This window comes from Chlorocebus sabaeus, chromosome 1 (assembly GCF_047675955.1).
Source record: "Chlorocebus sabaeus isolate Y175 chromosome 1, mChlSab1.0.hap1, whole genome shotgun sequence".
Lineage (NCBI taxonomy): Eukaryota > Metazoa > Chordata > Mammalia > Primates > Cercopithecidae > Chlorocebus > Chlorocebus sabaeus.
Genome location: NC_132904.1, coordinates 56,487,826 through 56,511,358, shown reverse-complemented (window position 1 = coordinate 56,511,358; position 23,533 = coordinate 56,487,826). Strand labels below are relative to the sequence as shown.

General features: G+C 45.4%; 1 protein-coding gene across 12 annotated transcripts in view; it reads right to left on the bottom strand.

The window, feature by feature from the left end:
• The window catches only part of STK33 (serine/threonine kinase 33), a 270,185-nt gene that overhangs the window by 28,479 nt on the left and 218,173 nt on the right, over window positions 1-23,533 (bottom strand). For 6 of the 12 annotated variants that reach the window (XM_008007679.3, XM_008007639.3, XM_073018641.1 and 3 more), the window contains one exon: window positions 18,283-21,403. In XM_008007679.3, the coding sequence (XP_008005870.3) occupies window positions 21,203-21,403 (201 nt within the window). In that variant the 3' untranslated portion in view covers window positions 18,283-21,202. Of the gene's footprint in view, window positions 1-3,277; window positions 3,372-10,782; window positions 11,017-11,936; window positions 13,272-15,451; window positions 15,668-16,010; window positions 17,473-18,282; window positions 21,404-23,533 lie in introns of those variants that run through there. The other 6 variants (XR_012093839.1, XR_012093833.1, XR_012093836.1 and 3 more) reach the window with 2 other exon arrangements.

Here is a 23,533-nt window from a genome sequence, read left to right as displayed (position 1 = left end):
GACTTCTGGCCAAAAGAAATGAGTTACTATTACATGGATGAATCTCAAAAACCTACGTTTCAATAGCATGAGAATATACAAATATCTGAATGAAAATTCAGTTAAAACTGTTAAGCAGAAGAACTCAGATACAAGAGTACATAATACATTCTTTTTCATGTATATGAAGTTTAGAAAAGGCATTTAGGAAATGCATTTCTGTTGTTTTAAGCCATTTTTGTGGTAATTTGTTACAGAGCCTCGGGAAACCGATACAGGGAGAAAGCATGGGAGGAAAGGTTCAGATGAGCAAGAGGACTTTCTCTTTCTGTCCGTCCTTCCTTCCTTCCTTCCTTCCTTCCTTCCTTCCTTCCTTCCTTCCGTCCTTCCTTCCTTCTGTCCTTCCTTCCTTCCTTCTTTCCTTTTTCTTTCCTTTTCCTCTTTCCTTTCCTTTTCTTTTCCTTCCTTCCTTTCCTCTCTTTCTTTCTTTCTCTTTCGTTCTTTTTCTTTCTCTTTCTCTCTTTCCTTCTTTCCTTTCTTTTCCCTTCCTTCCTTCCCTCCCTCCTTCCTTCTCTCTCTTCCTCTTTCTTCTTTTTCTTTCCCCTTTCTTCCTTCCATTTATTTCCCTCTCTTCCTTCCTTCCTCCCTCCCTCTCTCCCTCCCTTCCTTCTTCCCTCCCTCCCTTCCTTCTTCTTTCCCTCCCTCCCTCTTTCCCTGCCTCCCTCCTTCTCTTTCTTTTTCCTTTTTTTTTTTTTTTTTTTTTTTTTTTTGAGACTGGGTCTCACTCTCTTGCCCAGGCTGGAGTGCAGTGGTGCAATCATAGCTCATTGTAGCCTCGACCTCTCGGGCTCAAGCAATCCTCCTACCTCAGCCTGCCAAGATGCTGGAACTACTGGTGTGTGACCCACACTAAGCTAATATTTTGATTTTTTGTAGAGATGGGGCTCACTTTGTTGCTCAGGCTGATCCTAACTCCTAGGGTCAAGAGATCCTCCCACCTCAGCCTCCCAAAGTGCTGGGATTACAGGTGTGCGCCACCATGCCCGGCCAAGAAGTCTTTTCTAGTAGCTGGAATCACACTATTCCAGAGCAGACTGCTCTATAAGCCATGAGCTTGATGTTGCTGCAAGGCTCAGGCCAAGTTCTGTGAATGCCAATCGGGTCCTTGTAAGGCCTTGTAAGGTCTCGCTCTGCAAAGCAGGGTCTTCGAGCAACCCACGGGGTCCTTAGACCAAGATCCCACGTTTCTACCTGGCTGGCTCAGGCCTGGAGAAGGGGTGGGTGGGAGAGGGGATAGGGAAACTCCTCATACTTGAAAGCCTCACCCCACCTGGGGTCTAACATGAACACCAGACACCCCAGTCTTTCAGGAAAACTCTCACAACCTCAGCTTCCCAGTTAGAAACTAGTGGAAAGGCAGACACTTATGAGAGAAATGTGGGGACACTGAACCTTTGGCGCTTAGACTTTGGATGTGAGGCCTGCTCTTCATGCATCCCACCATGTAGGCTGCTGAAGGGCAGCCAGTCCTGTGTTCACAGCCAAATCTTCTTCCCAAGGCTGACTGGGACAGGCATACTGCCTCCCTGAGTGCCTCAATCTGTGGGGTTGCCCACCACAGCCCTTAAGACAGCATCCAAGGGCCAAGAGCATGTCTTTCTGCAGATTGAGTTCATGTCTTGCTCTGGCTTGTAAGGCTGAGGGCATGGCGGCCTCTTCTGGGAGCTCTGGGACCCTCCCACTGACCGGCCTCTCTGAGAAGCCCTGCTTGGAAGGTGAGGGCTGTCATGAAGGTAGCCACGCAGGGCTCATCAAGACCCTAAAGGTCAGCTTGGGAAAAGACCCCATGCCGCAGGGAGGGTTTGTGCATTTAGTGCTTTGGGCAGTTGCAGAGTCCACTGTTCCCTTTGGGCAGACCCAAATCTGGGGAGCTGCTGACCTCGGGTGGGCCATCTCCCATGTCTGGGCCTTGGCTGGGACGACTGGGCTCTGTGCTAGATGGTCTCTCATCTTCCAGGAGGCTGATCTGGGCTTGTTCTCACAGCAAAGGTTGGGGAGCAAGACAGAGAGCAGAAGGACACGAGGCCTCTGAAGGCTTAAGCTCAGAACCTGCGTGTTTCCAGGCCATAGCATTTCATGGGCCAAAGCAAGTCGCAAGGCCAGCCCAGACTCAAGGGGTTGGGGAATAGACTCCAGCTCTTGATGAGGGGGCTACAAAGTCACACTGCTGGGGGTGTGGAGCCCACATGCAGAGAGAATGCTGCCCAGATGATTTTGACAGGACATGTCAACCTCTACCCCTACTAGGAGCCCTGGGTTAAAGGCAAGGGCAGGACATAGCAGGTTGCCCAGGAGCTGAGAGGAAGAGGGTGGGGGTGCTAGTATGAGGACCAGGCTGGGCCCAGGCATGGCTGGGAAGAATATGACAGCAGAAAAGTAGAAAATGGACAGGAGGGCCCTCCACACAGGGGCTCAGGGTGGTCTCAGGCCCAGATGGCTCTACTAGTCCTCAGTGGCATCACCAGGTGACACTGGCTCCACTGCTACCGTGACGGTGGCAGCTATAAGCAGACCCTCTTCACAGGGGGATCATCCCAGTGACTGAGGCCCAGGCTGCAGGTTGTGGGGTCTGAAGTTCCTGGAAGAACACAGCTGAGAGTGAGCTGGAAAAACACAAGTGGGTAGCCTCCTGGGGGCCTCCCTGGAACCCACGCCTTTGACTAGTGGTTCTCAAAGAGGGGACTGTAGCTGCAGCCGCAGGGAGCCCAGAGGTTCCTCCTGCCTCTCACCAGCAGTCCAAGTGTTCAGGTGCCTTCCTGGGGTCTTAGCCACAACAACATGCAATTCCTGGTCTTCCCTGTCTTCCTTCATCTCAGGCCTCCTTACTGATACCCAATTATGTAAGCACCAAAGTTATTAATGCAGTGATTATATATGCCTTCCCAGCTCTCAGCTGAGGCCCTTGCTGCCTTCAAATCCAGTTACACAGCCTGTGGAAGTCCAGAGCTCTGGCTGATGTCTCCAAGTTGCCAGGGCTGACTTTCTGATGCTTCTCTCTGTGCCTCTGGGCTCCCACCACCTCTCACCTGCCCCAGGGTCCATGGGAGCTCACCCAAGGGCCAATTAGAGCACAGAGCTCAGGCACCTCCTTAGCTCCCACCCCCAACCCCCTTGTACTCTGTGAGCTGGGAGGTTGGGGGGGGTTGGTAGAGGTAGGAGGTTATTTTCATCTGCTCAAGCTTCCATAATAAAATACCACAAGCCATGTGGCTCAAATGAGAGAAATTTATTTTCTTACAGTTCTGGAGGCTGGAAAGTCCAAGATCAAGGTCCTTGTAGGTTCAGTTTCTAGTGAGGGCTCTCTTCCTGCCTTGCAGATGGCCACCTTCTCACTAGCAGAGAAAGAGAGAGAGAGACAGAGAGAGAGAAAGATAGATCATACTTGGGGTCTCCATTGTCTCTTTTTATAAGGACACTAATACTATTGGCTCAGGGCCCCAACCTTGTGACCACATTTAACTATAATTACCTCTATAAAATCCCTACCTCCAGACACAGTCACACTGTGACTGGGGTAGGGTTGGAGCTTTAACACAATAATTTGGAGGAGGGAACACAAACATTTAACCTGTAACAGTGATGTTCATGCAGAGAGGTCACGATGCAGACAGAGGGTTTCAACTACCTCGCTGTTCCTTTCTCCCTGTTTCGCCCAGAGCAGTGGATACGTATTTCCCAACCCACCCTTCCGCCAGCCCACCTCTCCCTCAAAGCTCTCTCCAGATTCTGGTCTGGCGGCTGCCTCATCTCCTAGCCCAAGGACCCACCAAGGGATATTTGGCAGGGAAGTATGGTTCCCTTCCTATGAGGAATTTTAACAGATAGCATTTCCTTCATCTTGCATCACAGACTAAATTTATTAATGTGTTTCCAGAAGATTCTGATGCCAAGCCCTCCTAAAGAGTCTGGCAGCACTAATGTTCCCATAGAAATGCATACTTGCAAGGTTTGAAGAGATGCCATCCTGAGGGACTGTGGTTTTAATTACTGTTACTCTTGCCTTTTAACTACAGACTACTATTAATTTAGCTTCATCATTATCAATTTAGTTGCTTGCTGGTTAACCCTACAACTTGCAGTGACATTTACTTGCAATAGGGTTTCCAATGTACATTTTTCTAACAACTAGCATTTAAGGCAGGCATCCATATGGGTTCAAATGGGAAACACTGCTATCCCATGGCTACCTCAGAGGCAGGAATTACTCACCACTTCCTCCCCCCCATTGCTTGACAGAAAGAAACTTATTATTGGTGATGGACTCCTGGAACTTGTGTTATTTACGTAACTGACCATATATGGTAAAGTTAAAAATAACAGAACTACTCAATGATTTTCAAGTTCACAGAGAATTGCTTTAGGATGTGTTTAGCTTATATTCCTTAATAGAATGTAGGCAGTTCACACACGGTGCTAGCAGTGAGTTGTCTGCAACTTCCTTATTTGCAAATTCTTTTTCCCTAGAAAGTGGAGGCAGATCAGTGAGCCATGGGGGTGGTTTCCCTCATGCTATTTTCATGGTAGTGAGTGCTCATGAGATCTGATGGTTTTATAGAGGGCTCTTCCCCCTTCACTTCGCATTTCTCCTTCCTGCCACCTTGTAAAGAAAGTGCCTTGTTTCCCCTTCGCCTTCCGCCATGATTGTAAGTTTCCTGAAGCCTCCCCAGCCATGTGGAACTGTGTGTCAATTAAGCCTCTTTCTTTCATAAAGGAAAGCGCAAACTGGAAGAGTCTCAGGCAGTTCTTTATAGTCGTATGAAAATGGACTAATACAAGGGGTCCTAGCCAGGAGAGTTGGGAAACTCAGCTTAGAGAATACAGCCTAACCCCCAGGCACTCAGGCTACTTAGATTTCCAGACTTACAACAGGGCAAATGCATTCCTTTGCTTCCTTCCAGAGCCAGCCACCCAGGGAATATTCCAAAGAGGATCCAGGGGAATGAGCAGGGTCAGAGCTGTGATTCCAGCCAGCCCAAGCATCACTGAGTGATAGCCACCAGGGCAAGGCTCTGGGAAACAGGGATCTTGGTTGATCCTTGGGAACCTGGGTCCCAGGCAGGAGGGGGCAGAAGTGACTATGACTTTATGTGTGTCTAAGCATATCATGGGGGCAAGCTCAAATCTGTCCCCTGCAGCTGTGAGGGACAGAAGCTGCACACACGTGTGTTCACATGTGCATGTTGGGTGGGGCTGGGTGGAGGGTATTTAATACCGTTAGCCAAAGCCAGGAGAAGGCAGATGGCTTAAGACAGAATTTGGTTCTCTGAGCTCTGCTTCCCCACTTCTCGTCTGTGCACTTTCTTCATCAAGTCTGATCTCTACAAGTAGAGAAGCATTTGCAATAAAGCCTTGTCCTGGCAGGCTTTTATTCTTTCTTCTTTTACTTTTTCTTTTTTGTTAGATGGAGTCTCACTCTCACCAGGCTGGAGTGCAATGGCACGATCTCGGCTTATTGCAACGTCTGCATCTTAGGTTCAAGTGATTCCCCTGCCTCAGCCTCCTGAGTAGCTGGGACTACAGGCACCTGCCACCATGCCCAGCTAGTTTTTTTGTATTTTTAGTAGAGACGGGGTTTCACCATGTTGGCCAGGATGGTCTCGATCTCCTGATCTCGTGATCTGCCTGCCTTGGCCTCCCAAAGTGTTGGAATTACAGGCATAAGCCACTGCGCCTGGCCAATTCTGCATTTCTTTTAAGTGAGATCACATCTTCCAGCTGCCACACTTTGGCTCCAGCCATCCCTAGTATAGTCTGAAACCTGAAGTCCTCAACAGCCTGACTGAGCAGGACAGGCTCCACTGTAGAGGCTTCCCTAACCTCCCAGCTTCAGAAGCATAATCTGAAGCTGTTTTCCTAGTATCACTTCTCTCCTCCCCAGTGTCCTATATCCTGCCCATGTTGGTCCATTTATCAAAACCACTAACTCGACTGTGCCCCTTTGCACCTTGTACAATCCTCCATTTTCCTTTGACCAAGTCACAGCCAAAGCAAAAACTAGAAGCTAGAGATGATGTCCTCATTAATCGAGAATGACCTGTAGATACCCCTATAGTTGTGGGATTGATGCTGCTGGATCCGTTGCCTAGGCAGGGCCATTGCAGACCCCTTAATCTTCACCTTTGTCTAAAATAAATCCCCCCTAAAAACTGGCCAATTAAAACACACTTCAAAATGGGATATATCATATAAACATAATTAAAAATAAAAATCATACAATCATTTCAATAGATGCAGAAAAAGCATTCAATAAAATACAGCATCCTTTATGATATAAACCCTCAACAAACTAGCCATAGAAGGGACTTACCCCAAAATAATAAAAGCCATGTATGACAGACCCACGGCCAACATCATACTGAATGGGGAAAAGTTGAAACATTCCCTCTGAGAACTGGTACAAGACAAAGATACCCACTGTCACCACTTCTATTCAATATAGTACTGGAAGTCCTAGCTAGAGCAATCAGGCAAGAGAAAGAAAGGGCAAATTGGAAAAGAGGAGGTCAAATTACAGCTGTTCACCAATTATATGATCATATACCTAGAAAACCCTAAAGACTCCTCCAAAAGATTCCAAGATTTAATAAATAAATTCAGTAAAGTCTCAGGTTACAAAATCAATGTACACAAATCAGTAGCACTGCTTTATACTAACAATGACCAAGTTGAGAATCAAATCAAGAACTTAATCCCTTTCACAACAGCTCAAAAAATAAAATACCTAGGAATATACTTAACCAAGGATGTAAAAGATCCCTACAAAGAGAACTACAAAAACTGCTGACAGAAACCACAGATGACACAAACAACTAGAAACACATCCCAAGCTCATGAAAATGATCATATCATGAAAATGACCATACTGCCTGTATTAGTCCATTCTCAGGTCGCTATGAAGAAATATTCAAGACTGGGTAATTTATACAGGAAAGAGGTTTAATTGACTCACAGCTCTGCAGGGCTGGGGAGGCCTCAGGAAACTTACAATCATGGTGAAAGGAGAAGCAAATGCATCCTTCTTCACATGGCAGCAGCAGGGAGAAGTGCAGAGTGAAGTGGGGGAAAAGCCCTTTATAAAACCATCAGATCTCTTGAAGCCTGTAATCCCAGGACTTCGGGAGGCAGAGGTGGGCAGATCACCTGAGGTCAGGAGTTTGAGACCAGCCTGACCAACAAGGACAAACCCCGTCTCTAATACAAATACAAAATTAGCCAGGCATGGTAGCACATGCCTGTAGTCCCATTTACTTGGCAGGCTGAGGTAGGAGAATTGCTTGAACCTGGGAAGCGGAAGTTGCAGTGAGCCAAGATCGCACCATTGCACTCCAGCCTGGGCAACAAGAGTGAAACTCCGTCTCAATAAACAAACAAACAAACAAAAACAACCATCAGATCTCATAAGAACTCACTCACCATCGCAAGAACAGCATGAGAATAAATGCCCTCATGATTCAATTACTTTCCCATGACATGTGGGGATTATGTGAACTATAATTCAAGATGAGATTTGGGTAGGGACACAGCCAAACTATATCACTGGTGAAAGTAAGCTACAGATTCAGTGCAAATTCCTATCCTAACACCAACATCATTTTTCACAGAATTAGAAAAAAAAAAATCCTAAAATTTACATGGAACCAAAAAAAGGCCCAAATACCCAAAGCAATCCCAAGCAAAATGAAAAATCTGGAGGCATCATATTACCAGACTTCAAATTATACTACAAGGCTATGGTTACCAAAACAGCACAGTACCAGTATAAAAGTAGACACATAGACCAATGGAACAGAAAAGAGAACACAGAAATAAAGCCAAATACTTAAAACCAACTGGTCTTCAACAAAACACACAAAAACATAAATTGGGGAAAGGAGACCCCATCTAATAAATTGTGCTGGGAAAACTGGTTAGCCATATGTAGAACTATGAAACTGAATCCCTATCTCTCACCTTATAAAAAAATCAACTCAAGATGGATCAAAAGACCTGAATCTAGGACCTGAAACCATAAAAACTCAAGAAGATAACCTAGGAAAAACTATCCTGCACATTGGCCTAGGCAAATAATTCATAACTAAGAACCCAAAAGTAAATGCAACAAAAACAAAAATAAATAAATGGGACCTAATGAAACTAAAAGGCTTCTGCACAGCAGAAGAAATAATCATCAGAGTAAACAGACAACCCATAGAAGGGGAGAAAATGTTAGCAAACTATGCAGCAGACGAAGACTAATATCTAGAATCTACAAAGGACTCAAACAGATTAGCAAGGAAAAAAATCTTACAAAAAGTGAGAAAAGACATGAATAGACATTTCTCACAGGAAGATATACAAATGGCTAACAAACATATGAAAAAATGCTCAACATCACTAATCATCAGGGAAATGCAAATAGAACCACAATGAGGTACCACATTACTCCTGTAAGAATGGCCATTTTTCACCCTCTGATAGACCCCAGTGTCTGTTGTTCCCCTCTTTGTGCTACCCATGAGTCCTCATCATTTAGCTCCCACTTATAAGTGAGAACATGTGGTATTTGGTTTTCTGTTCCTGTGTTAGTTTGCCAAGGATAATGGCCTCCAGCTTCATCCATATTCCTGCAAAGGACATGACCTCATTTATTTTTGTGGCTCCATAGTATTCCATGGTACCACATTTTCTTTATCCAGTCTACCAATGATGGGCATTTGGGTTGATTCCATGTCTTTGCTATTGTGAATAATCCTGCAGTGAATATACATGTGCATGTGTTTTTATGATAAAACAATTTACATTCCTTTGGGTATATATCCAGTAATGGGATTGCTGGGTTGAATGATATTTGTGTTTCTGGGTCTTTGAGGAATCACCACACTGTTTTCCACAATGGTTGAACTAATTTATACTCCCACCAACAGTATATGAGCCTTAAGAATGGCTACTATTGGCAGGGCGCAGTGTCTCACGCCTGTAGTTCCAGCACTTTGGGAGGCTGAGATGGGTGGATCGCTTGAGGTCAGGACTTCAAGACTAGCCTGGCCTACATGGTGAAACCTCCTCTCTACTAAAAATACAAAAAAAAAAAAAAAATAGCTGGGCATGGTGGTGGGTGCCTGTAATCCCAGTTACTCAGGAGACTGAGGCAGGAGAATCACTTGAAACCTGGAGCGGGAGGTTGCAGTGAGCCGAGATCACGCAATTGCACTCCAGCCTGGGTGACAAGAGCAAAACTCGTCTCAAAAAAAAGAATGGCCATTATGAAAAAGTCAAAAAATAATACATGTTGGTGGGCATGTGGTGAAAAGGGAACACTTATACACTGCTGGTTGGAATGTAAAGTAGTACAGCCCCTATGGAAAACAGTATGGAGATTTCACAAAGAACTAAAAGTAGATCTACCATTCAATTCAATACTGGGTATCTACCCAAAGGAAAATCAATCATTATATCAAAAAGACACCTGCACACGTATGTTTATAGAAGGACAATTTACAATTACAAAGATACGGAACCAACCTAAGTGCCCATCAACCAATGAGTGGATTTTAAAAATGTAGTATATATACATCATGGACTACTCAGCCATAAAAAAAGAATGAAATAATGTCTTTTGCAGCAATTTGGATGGAGCTGGAGGCCACTATTCCAAGTAAAGTAACTCAGGAATGGAAAATCAAATACCCTATGTTCTCACTTATAGGTGGGAGCTAAGCTATGGGTATGCAAAGGCATATAGAGTGGTATAATGGACTGTGGAGACTCAGAAGGAGGAGTGTTGGGTGGCAAAGGATAAAAAACCTACATATTGGGTAAAACGTACACTACTCAGGTGAAGGGTGCACTAAAATCTCAGATTTCATTACTGTACAATTCATCTGTGTAACCAAAAAACCACTTGTACCCCTCAAGCTATTAAAATAAAAAAAATTAAGAAAATACACCTCATTTTAAATCTAACTTGCAAAGGCAGTGGTGGGGACTGCTACATAATTGATAGGGGTATTCCAAGTAATCTGTCAGCCGAGAGTCTCCTGGCTGCCCCTTCCCCACTCCATTGTGGCTAAGGGTTAGGGCTCCTGCTGTTGATCCAGGGAGAATGAAATAGGGGCAGCTGCTGGGGCTGTGAGTGACGAAGACACAGGAGTCTGTGCCTGCCCCGATCCCCATATAAGGATCCCACAGGGAGAAGGTTTATCCCACAGGGAACATCCTGAATGTAGAAACATGAGAGATCACCAAGCACCCAGCACCCCACTTGTAGCCGACACCCTGCCTGGCTTCTGGTCTAGTGAGCACCGAGCAGCTGGAAACCCTGTCCCTGGGCCTTGCTGTACAGTGAGGGGCTGGACTACCTCTCACCCTTTGCACCTCCAAGGATACCTGTCATTATCTCTTTTATGAGCTCTGTGTTTTGAAATATTTCATTACCCAAAAACTTTAGGTGAGTGTGGTCTGAGCCATTTTACCATAGGCAGATATGCTTTTTGCATTATGTTCCTTGCAATTTGGAAATAGCCCACAAATCCCTTTAGTATGGGGCCCAGACAGGAAGCAGACACGTTGCATGTCAGGATTACCTGGGGAGCTTCTGAGACCCAGAAGGGAAGGGCCAGAGCAATCTCTGTTGGGACCTCCTTCCCACCCATATCCCTCTGTAACCACAGTATGCACTGTGCCTCTCCCACACGACACCTTTTCCCAACTCCCACCTCGCCCCCACCCCCACATCCTATGGCTTATGTACCAGCGCGTCCTTACCACCCACGTCCACTCCACTCCATGAGGCCACTCCACATGAAGGGACACGCTGCAGCAAGGAACATGGGAGGACTCCAGGGCCTGGTTGCTGTGTCATGCACGCTACATCGGGGTGACACTTGGGATTTGGGCCTGGCGCTCATCACACTGGACATATGGCATCTTGCTGGGCAGCTGCTGCCACAACCCCTGGCTGACCAGAGGCTACATAGTCGCTGATGGTAGGCAGAAGCCCTGGAAATGAAAGTGAGAGGACATAAAGAGTGACACATCTGAGCCTCTGTCTCAGGTAATGAGCTGCAAGTGGAAAAGGACATGTGTGAACACTCCTGGGAATTCTCAGAGATGTTCGGGGGAGGGCGCTCAGAGTCTTCCCTACAAAAGACTCAGATTCCTGATAGTAGCATGGGGAGAGAGGGCTCAGAGCCATTCCATTTAGGCACAGAAGTTAATGTGCACCCAGTGCGTGTGGGCGGGAGGCATGGGGATGTGCAGCTTACACAGACACAGACCACACCTGTGCTCAGCCTGTTTGGAGGGTCCGGGACAGGTCCTATCTGAAGTTGCCAATACTCTCCTGTTTCCCACCACCACTCCAGCAGGAGCTAAGCCACTAATGCATCCTCTGGCAAATAGGCCTGTAATTCGGTTTGTGCCTTCTTCCCTCTGCAAATATCTCAGTGGATAATTAGCAAGACCGATACTTAAGGAAAATGAGTGTGTCTTCCTGGATAATCTCAGGGCTCTGTGACTCAGACCCAACCTCAGAGCATTGACTCAACATACTCTCTATTGCTCCCCGCAGGCAATACACTGCAAAAAGGCTCTTTAGTGGTCACTAAGAGTCCACCACAAGGACATGGATAGGAAAATAACCATGCTTCAGGGACACATTGTCATTCAAGCCTGTCCTGGTAAACTCAAACTAGATTGTCCACGAATCCCTGTTAACAGGAACACAATGGGCTGCAGTGACAGACGCACAGTGTTCCAAGGACTGGGGGTGACAGGCCACACTTGGAGACTTGAGTTCAATTTTGGAAAAAGCCCCAGATGAACTAGAATGAAGGGCCTAGAAACATGTCACTGAGGAGAAGTCCAAGAGACACGGGGATGTTTAGCCTGGAGAGGGCACATAGGGTTGTGGCAATCACCTTCAAACCCAAGGGGCTGGGATGTTGCAGCTGGAGAGGCCTTTAAAGAGTTCCAGAAGGGCCAGTGAGCAGGACGTGTCAGGTGATGGGAAGAATTTTCTCGCACTTAGGTGTTTCCAGAGTGGAATTCATCTGCCCTGGGAGGTAGGGAGTCCTCAATCCCAGGAACATGTCATCAGAGGTGGGAGCTCGCTGGAGGAGGCTGTGAGTGCAGCTTCTGCACTGAGGAAGACTTGGGCTGAAGGAACAGTTCAGACAGTCCAGGATTCTGCAAATGTGGGTTTCAGAAAAGTACCTGGCCCACCATTTTCTGATTTATTGCTAATGGAAGGCTATGGAATTATGATTCAGCTATTGAGGGCTTATTACCTATCACTATTCAGATTCAATTAATCAAGCAATAAGGAGGTTTGGCCACATCTCCCAGGGATATTTCTCTGAATGGCATTTCATGTCATTCCACTCCATTCTCATCCTTCTCCTTGCCAAAGTACAGTTGCTGCCTAGTCCTTGAGTGAGGGAGACACACTTGCTGTGTGGACCAAGATAATGCCTTGATACCAGGTCTCCCTGGATTCTGTGAGCCCTGTCAGGCACCCAGAAGCCTCTGCACACGATTTCGTTATTAACTCTGGGTCTCTCTTCACATCCTTCTCTGCCTTTGGGCTCTTTTCTCTCCATCCACCTTGAACTGCTCCAACCTTTAAATCCATCTCAAGTAGTCAGTCATCTCCACTTTGAGATCTGATAGAGATGAAGTTTGAGATCAAATTTCATATGACCAGCTAGATGTGGGCGGAAAGTTACCCAGGTGCTGAGGCAAGAGAGTGAAGGCACAAGCTGTTCCAATATAATAAAGAAAGTAGTTGTAGTAAGAAAAGTTATACTAGAAATAGGATATAGAGATGATCACATATGGATAATAATCATTAGTTTTTAGTATTAATCTCTGTTTTACTATTATAACTGAGGAATAACCAGCCAGTGCAGAGTCAGGAGCTGAAGGAACATTGTGAGAAGTGACCAGAAGACAAGAGTGTGAGCCTCTGTCATGCCCGGATAAGGGCCGCTTGAGGGCACCTTGGTCTTGTGGGAACGCCAGTGCCTGGGAAGGGGCCTGTTACTTAGCAGACCGTGAAAGGGAAACTCCCTTTCTTTGGAGGAGTTAGAGAACACTCTGCTCCATCAGCCTCTTGTGGGAGGTCGGACATCAGCCAGGCCTGCCTGCAGACATCTGGAGGCTTAAACGTCTCCCTGTGGTGCTGTGCTTCAGTGGTCACACTCCTTGTTCACTTTACATATTCTTCCTGTACACCTGGTCCTCCTTTTAAGTTCCTAGAAGATAGCAGTAACAGAAATAGTGAAAGTATTAAAGTCTTTGATCTCTCTGATAAGTGCATAGAAAAAACGCTGACATATGCTGTCCTCCCTCTCTGCTTCGGCCACCACAAAGGGATGGGCCCCTTGTCCTGTAAACACGTGACTTGCTTGACCTTATCAATCACCTGAGATGACTCACTCTCCTTACCCTGCCCCCTTGCCTTGTTTACAATAAATAGCAGTGCGCACAGCCATTTGGGGCCACTACCAGACTCCACGCATTCGTAGGAGTTGTGGCCTGGACCCAGCTGTCTTTCATACTCTCTCTTAGTCTTGTGTCTTATTTTTCTACAATCTCTCACCTCTGCACAGGAAGAGAATATCCACTAGGCCCTCTAGATACCACACTAGAACTCTTCATTCCACTGCCAGCCCAGGCCTGGCCTTCCCCAGGAAGTGAAACCACCATCAATCTGGTTACTGAAGCCAAAGTCATCCTTGGCCCCCTCCCCACTCTTCTTCAACCATCACCTCTAATCCATCACTGAATCCTATCAATTTGATTTCCAAAACATATTTCATATCAACCCATTTCTCTCCATCTTCTCTGCCACCATCTTATTCAATGTCCTCTAACCAATCTCCCTGCTTCCACTTTTGTCCCACTTTACATAATTCATTACACAGAAGACAAACTGATCCTTTAAACATATAATCAGATGTCAAGCCCTCAATGGCTTTCCAGTGCATTTAGAATAAAAGGGTTTCTTCTTGTGGCCCCCTAAATCCTGCAGGACCTGACCCCTGCCTCTCCCCCTCCCTGATTATCCTGGCCTTTGGGCCAAGTCCTGGAACCCACCAAGCTCTTCCCCTGTTCCCTCTGCCTAAAACATCCCTCCCCGGCTCTTCCCACAGTTGGCTTCCTTAGAGAGGCTTCCAGAGGATTCCTATCCTGTAATCCTCTATGGTAGCACTCTCTATATAAATTCCTTCTTATCTCTAATCACAATATATAATTATTTTATGCATTTGTATTACAAAGACGGCCATCATCTGTCCCTGTGCCCCCATGGCTACAAGCTCCCTATGCTGGGCAATGGCTTTGACTGCCTTTCACATCGTTTTATATCCAGTGCCTGTCAGTGCCTGGCACATGGTAGGTGGCCAATAACTATTTCTTGAATGAATAAGTCTCTCAATCCAGTTCTTAATGAACATCTTTTGTACAACTCTGTCCATGATGGTGCCACGGGGTCTGATGCTGGTCATCTTACAGAAAAGAAAAAGATTTTGGCGGTGGTCAGACTGTTCCCCTCCAAGCAATCAGAATCACTGCAGGTAAGACATTTCTGCCAAGATTTCACACGGGCTGGGCTACACAACAATGAAGCCTGGTCAGGGACTGGTATAAAAAGTTGGTGAGCAGAAAGTTGACATGAAACTTAAGTGGCTAAATGACTACAGTCTCATGACTAATTTCTGTGCTGATGGGGGCAAGGGACTGAAGCTACAACCAGGTAACTGCTTCTGGAAGAAAAACAACTCTTGTAAAAATGTATCCATTTGCATGGTTTTGGGGAGCTAGAAGTCTTTTCTTCTGAAGTTCCAAAACAGCAGTGAGGATCCTGAATAAGAACTGCCTCTCTTCTCCTGGGACCAAGTGGCAGGCAGTGGCCTGGGGAGTGGGCAGCCAGGGAGAGATGGCACCATCCTTAGCTGCTAGCTTAGGCCCAGAGCAGCCGTCTCCCGTCCTGCACCACAGAATCCGCTGAGCCTATGAAAACACGGCTGCCCCCGAACCAAGAACGGTGTCAATGTGAAAGGGACACAACGTCACTGCACCTAACAGTCATCTAAAGCAGTGAGCAACGGCAAGAGCTAGAGGAAGGCAGGATGGGGAGGTGGACTCCACATCTGAACTCCACCCGCTCAGCGGCACAGCTGCTCACACCACCTGATGAAGGGATGTGGGAAATGGAAACATGATAGTGATTGTAACCCCCAGCTGCCCTGTGATGGGAATCACACTTTGCTCCTGGTAAGCATCGATCTGTCATGTCTGCACAGAAACGACGGTCCCTGTGAATTCCTGAGGAAGGAACAGAGCCTCTTTTCTCTCTTTGGTTAAAAACATATTCAAAGGCTTCTAAAGACTGCTCCAGACAAAAGGACCAGTTAAAGCCTTGAGAACTTACTTTTATCACGCAAAGTCCTTCAGAATGCAACTTTCCCTGATACAGTGCTTGAGTCTCCACCAAATTTGTCAACATGAAAAATAATTCCACTCTCTTCTGAAACCTCAAGCCCAAACTTGTCAAAATTATCACTCTAGGCTCCTGCTGGAGACAGAGGTGTCTGTGAGCTGCTCGGCCTTTTGAAACTCTGGGATCAAACTCCATGGTAGCTCAGGCCTAAAGAGTAGGGGAGCAAAAATACGAACGCCTTGAGAGGCATATAGTACAACAGTGATACTTGAGCCCACTGGCCGGGTTCCAGTTTTCATTCTGCTACTTCTTTTTTTTTTTTTTTTTTTTTTTTTTGAGACGGAGTCTCACTCGGTCATCCAGGCTGCAGTGCAGTGGCGCAATCTCGGCTCACTGCAAGCTCCACCTCCTGGGTTCACGCTATTCTCCTGCCTCAGCCTCCCAAGTAGCTGGGACTACAGGTGCCCGCCGCAGCGCCCAGCTAATTTTTTGCATTTTTAGTAGAGACGGGATTTCACCGTGTTACCCAGGATGGTCTCGATCTCCTGACCTCGTGATCTGCCCGCCTCAGCCTCCCAAAGTGCTGGGATTACAGGTGTGAGCCACCGCGCCAGGCCCGTTGTGCTACTTCTTAGCTGTGTGACCTTGGACACAGTTCTTAATCTCTCTGTGCCTCAATTCATTTCTCTGTAGAGATAATGGTATCAACTTCACAGGTTGTGGTAACAATGGAAAGAACTGATACATGTAAAGTGCTTAGAATGGCGTCTGGCATGTGGTAGCATGTGGTAAGCACTCTGTAAATGTTGCTGCTGTTACATCATGACTCTGAAAGGGGGTTTTAGTTAAAATAGATCCCATCTACTACTATAGCTCAAAGTCCAGCTTGCAAAAAAGACTTTGATTCTAGTAACTAAGTGGAAGCCAGTATTTCGACCAGGAAATATCCGCTGCTACCTCCCCGCAAGGGCGCCTTTCAGGGTCCAGGGAGGGGATGAGTTGCCCTCCATCTTCTGCCCCACCTGCCCCACCCTTCAGTTACACAGGAATGCTGACTTCTCCAGCCTTGCAATTGCTCCTGGGGATGGAGACAACTTTTTGTGTTGACTGACGAAAGGCTTTCCTAAAGAATAGCTTGTCTTCAGGATCTTGCCTACAGGGAGGTTTTGGTCCCCAAAGGGCAGAGAGACTTCTGTGGCCCCGTATCAATGCCCTGGATATGCCATGAAGATGCCGGAGGATCTAGTTAGGAGAGGAACCAGCAGGAGCCTGGACGGAGGCAGGGGCTGCACGGCGTCCCTAGTTCTGTTCTCTGGGCCAGGACAGGACCTGATGCATGTTTAGAGGAGGAGGTCCAGGATCTGGCTAAGGTGCCTGGGATGGCACCGGGCAACAGGGAAGGGGAGGTCTCTGAGAGTGCCCTGGTGACACTGCAAAGGGTCCTATTAATCTTCCCAATGGGGCAGTGGTGGGAACCCCCACCACTCCTCTGAGGGCGGGCCCAGATTACTCAGGGACATATGGAGAACTGACCCAGCAAGCACAGAGTTGAGCTGATTATAGTAGGGACTGAAGAAGGCGGCCGCAAAAATGCAAGACAGCTGCAGATGCGTCCATGCTTTGAAGAACAAAAGCAAAGAAAATTGGCTCACCAATGAGAATTAACTGATAACAACATACTGAACAGAAATCAAAATCAGTTCTCAGCCAGTTCACTCAGAAAAATGCAGGATCCTGAAGAGGACAGCTGAGCGATATGAGGCCTTTGAATAGTCAAAACTTCTACCTTAAAACCCTTCTGTAAAGTGAGTTAGGGCTTGCAGAGATGAACCAAACACGAAGCCCAGGAGACGTCTTGTCTTCAGGTCACCTGTGCTCCCCAGGCTCCACAGGGTCCCCTGGAAGCCCCTTCCCTGGTCCCTCACTGGCAGCTGGCAGCTAGCGTGGGGCGGCCTCCTCCCAGGTCCTCTTGGCTGTCACAGTGAAGTGCTGCATTCTTTAGGCTCCCAAACCTTGAGCGCAGACAATTTCAGATTTCGGGTTCAGTGTCGGGCAACGCTCGATGTGTCCTGCTCTACCTAGCTCCTCAGGAACATCTCCCCGCCAGCCCCTCCTCTAACCCCTAGTGACCACCCAGGTGCATCTCTTTTTGTCAAGAAGAGCTCGTTTATCCTTTTTTTTTGCCCTTTACTGTACTTTGGTAGAAGACTGGCAGCCAGAGAAAAAACTACCCTGGGTCAGGAACAACGCAGCACTGATAAGGAAAGGGTCAGCACCACTTGGGTTGTAGCCGAAGACAGATGGTAAACTCAAATGCGGAAGCTGAGGGTTTAACAGAGACTGTTCATAAAGGCACTGAGAGGGCTTAGGAAAACCCACAAAGGAAGACATAGTAGCCAGGGCAATAGGCTGGTCTTGGCCTGCAAGGGCAGGGGACACAGCTTGTAAGAGGGCTGCCGGGCAGGAGCTGCGCCCACCAAAGAAGGCAGCGAATGCCCAGCAGCCTGGCCCAGAGCAGGGAGGCACTCGGGGGGTCAGCGTCTGGACCTGGCTCTCCCCTTCTCTCATCTCCCCTTGGTGTCTTCATTGACAGAATCCCAACGAATCCAGAAGCCCAGAGAGTGTGTTAATGCAGTCCCTGAAGATCAGCCTTTCTGGGTAGAGAGGGCAGAGCAGGCAGAGTGGTTCTGGAGGGGCAGATAGAAAATATCCAGCCCAGGGCCATTTCCCAGAGGCCACAGCTCCTTGGTCTCTAGCCAAGCGCAGCTATTATAGGACGCAACTTCCCTGGCCAATTTCAAAGCTCTGCTTGCTGCTGGGAATGCATGTTTAAACAAAGCCTTTATTCTCTGTTCCAACAGCGGGGCTGGAATTTAAAAAGCTTCATTTTCAAGACTGGTTGCTTTTGATCTGTCTAACCTGGAACTTACATTTTGGAGTCAAATAGAATTATTTAAACAAAGTATTTCAGCGACAAGCACAAAATGTTTTGATTTTTTTTTTTTTTTTGGCTGCCCCCCACCCAACCCCCGCAGCAACACACAACATTCCTACTCAAAATGAAAGGACAATTTTGTGGCCGACTCTTAAAATCTCAGCTTCAGTTTCCCTGGGTCTTTGTTTCCTCAACCTGTGTCTTTATCTAGGTTTGCCTGTGTACGGGACCTGGGAGGGGGCTAACTTTACCTCAGACTGACCTGGAGCAACCAAATATTCTATGAGCAGTGCTTCCCTCCTCTCACTCCGGCTTCCAGCTTTGGCAGAACCATGTGTTGTCATCCTGTCTTCTTTATGAATTATAATTTATTTTCATTTTGCTCCACATATCCCCATTTTCCTTCCTTCTCTGATGTAAGGCCTTCTCTGATATCATCCTCTACTTTCCTCAAATGAATTTGTCCCCAGCTCGCCTGCATTTCTCTTTTTTATCATATTTTGCCTGTCTTATCTGTTACTCAAGTTGGAAAGTGGATCACTATTTGTATTCCTTCAAAACAACACCTGCTCTGTGCTGTCCTAGACAGGCTATGTCCCACTGGGTCACAGCCAAACCCAGCTCCCCACGCTATGGAGCACAGGAGGTATCACAGCGTTTGTCATTGGTGCCTTTGAGTTGGCCTATCAGTCATTGAAAGTCAATCTGAAATGGAAGAGCACCATTTTTTCACAGTTCTGAAAGCAAATGGAGGAAGGAGGGCCATATATCCCCAGACCTTAAAGAGGCACATCCCTTGGAATACAAAGCTCAGACATGGCCTGGTTCAAGTGTGTTCTCCACAATGAAGTAACAAAAATAGAAATAAGTAATGAAAATGATGTGGAAATTCTCTCTAGAAAGAGTGAGCTAAATTTCTATTAAAATGACACCTATAAATCAAATGAACGTCTTGATGGAGGGGCGTTAATAGAATGCATCATATGGTAGGCTGGGTGGTTGGCCTTGCCTGGTGTGAGGTGGGAAAAGGTGAAGACACGCTAATGTGTTATAAAACGACTTCATCTTTTAGTTAGTGGTTAATTCTGGACCTTTGCTCAAGTTTACTGAGCAGAATCAATCATTTTTAGGGCCAAGAGAAATGTGGATAGTACTCTATTTGACAACAGGATCTTCTAATCCCAAAAGGGTATCGCTGTGAAAGTAAGAGTATTTTGAATATAGAGGATATTTCATTTTCAGGCCCAGAGAATAGGCAGAATCAAAGCCACCATGTTGGTTAGGCTTTTCTGCAAGGAGACAAGCAGCCACCGTGCACTAGGTCCCTGCTTTTCCCCGCCAGAGGTGACAGAACTGAAGCGTACACATCTGCCTTTGAGGCTACTACTAGGGAAGGGAAGGTTTCACTTAGCTAATGGGGCCAGAATTCTCTTCAGGTGGACAGAGCATGCCCTTTAAAGACTGGCTCACTAAACCCTGAGAGAAAGCTTAAAGCTCAGGATATGGTTTATGGGCTTCCGATATGACTGGAACTAGTCATCAAGAAGGGAGAGAGATCTTGAAGCAGCTATGTTAATGCCAATTTAAAATAAAATACAGACAATTTCCACCAGATATGCCTTGACCAGCAGGTTCCCCCAAGGGAAGCACACTGAAGGTACTAAGAAAATACTGGCAGAACCATGCGGGGCAACACAGGCCAGTGGTATCTTTGACTCATTCAGAATCACAATAGTGTCTTCTAAACTAATTGTGAGAAGCACATGTACTACTTTTAGTTACCAAGTGGATTTGAATGCAACTAGTATGTGCTCAGCTGGCCAGATGTGGGCCATTTTGGAGACCTGACAATTCCTTGGGGGTTTGGAATGGAACTAGGTTATGTCTTTATGAAGGTAAAAGCAATTACAAATTCTTTCTTTAGAATTTGCTTGGGAAGCAAAGGAAAGCAGCTATTCACCCAGTTTGACTTCAACTGGCAAAATTAGTTACCCAGGTGGAAAGGAGATGTCTATAATGCGAAGAGAAATGAGGTATGTTCCCCTGTTTCTTGCTTCATGATCTTCCCCAAAGATGTGTGCCTACCACTGCAGCAGTAGACCAAACTTATAATTTGCATAAAGGCTTAGAGGACCTTATTATATTCACCTCTTGTTAACATAAAAATTAATGTGCTGAGTAACATCTGTTTTTTATTGATTTAATCAATACATTGAGAATTTAGCAGCAAGTTAATGGCAAGCAGTTACAAACTCTCCTATCTTTCTACGTTTAAAATAAGTTGTCTTAAACAATCTATAGCAACCTAAAATCTCACAAACACATGTGAATGAAGCACTTCTGCTGTAATACCTATGGCAAGTTTATTAGTAATTTTCTAACAAAGTCTTCTAGTACAAAGTGCACGTATCATTTGGAATCTCCATTACCATATTTGGCCTCTTGTTTTCCCCTATAAATAGCTGTACCTAAACATAAGAACTTGAAGTAAAAATGAGCAAGTGTGCCCACGGCCTTGAATTGCGGGTATCTGCCCCCCTAAAAAACTTTCGTGTACATCTTGAGTTGATTTTCCCTGCAGCCCACAGCCAAGCCTACTGGTGGCTGTCCTTTAATGCCACGTGCAGCTTATGCTGCTTTGGAGATAACTAGCTTCAATTTTAAGCTGGTACAAACACATGGCGGGGCTCTGCGGAGCTAAAAGGCTACAAGCTCAGCATAGGGCTGTCCTCTTCCCCTCCTACCCTCTCATCAAAGTGCTAACAACAGCAGCTTTGTTTTTGTACCGTCCAGTACTGGAGGGAACCTTAGAGTTTCTTTTTGGTTCTGGACAGGGCCCTGGATTTAGCAGGATACTTGGTTGCTGTTCCTTGGCTTGGAGTCACAGGGGTTTTCTCCATTTCTCCCTTGATTTCAGCTGGAAGGAGTTTGTTAGATGTGAAACTTGAACTGCATGTGTCATAGTTGTCCTTACTGGTCGCAGGAAATTGCTTTTCATAAGCAGTAGACTGCAAATAAAAGGTCTTGATTAATTTTCAGACACAAAGCAATGCACATCAATTCAAAGATGCAAGGAACTACAAAGCTGTCCAGGATTTTCAAGCGGGAGCACTCTCTAGATACATAGGGTACAAACTAGTCATATTGTAACATTATCATTAAATGCCAAAAGATCCTTTTGCACCTTTAAGAAAACTGAATTGTTCAGTATTTGGTGTGGAGCAAACTCTACAGGAAATTTGGAAACCTCTGCTATCCAAAATGTAAGTAAATGTCTGGTAACATTTGTGCAGGGAAGTCCACTTAGACATAATTGTACTCACTTCATCTTTACAGATTTCTACACAAGCTCTGACATTTGTATGGATACCCTGACAAGTACAACGTAATTATTCTTTCTAACCTGGGTATAAAGTGCTACATAAGGCCCACACTCACATCCCCACTATCTTCCCGCATTAATTCCAGACACTGGTTTCTAATCCCAGTCACACAACTATGGACCTCTTTGAGCCTCTCTGTTCCTTGCCCTTAAGTGGAGGCAAATAATATTTGCACATTTGCCACAAGAGGTTACCATGAGAATGAAGAGAAAGTGTGGCCACGAAAGTACTATGTGAGCTTTAGAGTAGAAAACAAGCAGATGGGGTTTTAAGAGGCAGTTGTATTTTCTCAGGTCACCTCAATCCACAGTAAAGGAAGAAGTGGTCTTGAATCCTGCTGTCATGAGGGAAGCAGGGTCCGTTTTGACCTTAGGCCTATTTTTAAAGTGATCACTTTTAATTAAGTGAAGCTGAAGCATAGAGTTCTAAAAGAGTAGAGATTGTCTCAGGAGACCTACAAAGCAACACAGGGGCCAAGCCACTGGGGTAGAGAGAGGGAAGCTCTGGTTTACACAGGATGATTGAGGAAAGAGCTCACAAGTTTAACACTCTGGTTACCTGAAAGTCACAGCACACTTGGGTTAAAAATCAGGTTAACAATTTTCAAAGAGTGTGATAAGATGGTGTGTAACACAAAATAAATGCAGTGTTTTCTGGATCATTCAGGTTCTTGTGATGTAATGATGTTTTATATCCAATAGTAGCACTTAATATATGTTTGCCTAGTGAATCTATGACTTCCCAGGGCTGCAGTAAAAGTCTGGGTCCTGTAAGACTTTTGGCATCTATGTATTTCAAGAAAGAAAATCTATATATATTTCAGGAAAGAAAATCTACCTGATGTTTGCTTACCGAAGAAAGCCCTTAAAGTGTGCCTCTTCAGAACATCACGTGTGTCTGATTTTATAACCAGCATATGCTAATTCTTGAGCAGGTAATACTTAAAAATCATTTTGCACATTAAAATTTTAATTTGTATAAAATTTGAAATGTAAAAAGGTCACTTTCTCTAGTTCTTTTTCTCCCCCAAGAAAACCTCTGGGTTGCTTCTGTGTATTCTTTTAAGAGGTAGAAAATATTTAAAATTCTTTAGTATTCCTTCACATAGGTTGTATTTTTATTGAAAACTCCTTATGTTCAGTGATAAGGTGAGGATACAACACCCCTGATGTTAGAGCATCTGGCTGAGAACAAGTTGCTTTGTTTAGTACAGTGCTGGTCTCTAAAAGATATACACCCTATCTTGAAAATTTCAATTCATAAAATTTAATTACCTTTACATACAAATCCTATTAAAAGGTGAATCTAAGTGTAACTTTCTCTCTTTTGACATTTCTACTTGGATTTTGAGTTATCATCCAAGTTGTTGAGGAAGTAGTTTTCAACATGTCCACTACAACTAACATTCTATCGAGCAGGAATAAAGATTCATTTTCCTTTAATGTACTTAAATTCTTATCTGGCTTAACAGTTCCATTCTTCTTCACTGCTCCATTTGTTAATGTAGTTGAGTCATTACAGTAGTTTCAGGAGTTGCAGTCACTCCTGAAGAAACACTCAGAAACAGTCTCTGTGAACAGAATTATTGATGATAATTTTTTTCTTTTTCCCAAAAACTCTATAGATGCTGGTATTTTCTTGTTGGATACAATATCTTAAGATCATTATTAAAGTCTTTTAGCAAAGTGGAAGGAAAAAGAAAACTAAACAATGTTTAGTTGCTTTGGTGTAGAAATATGATATTTCTGTTTCATT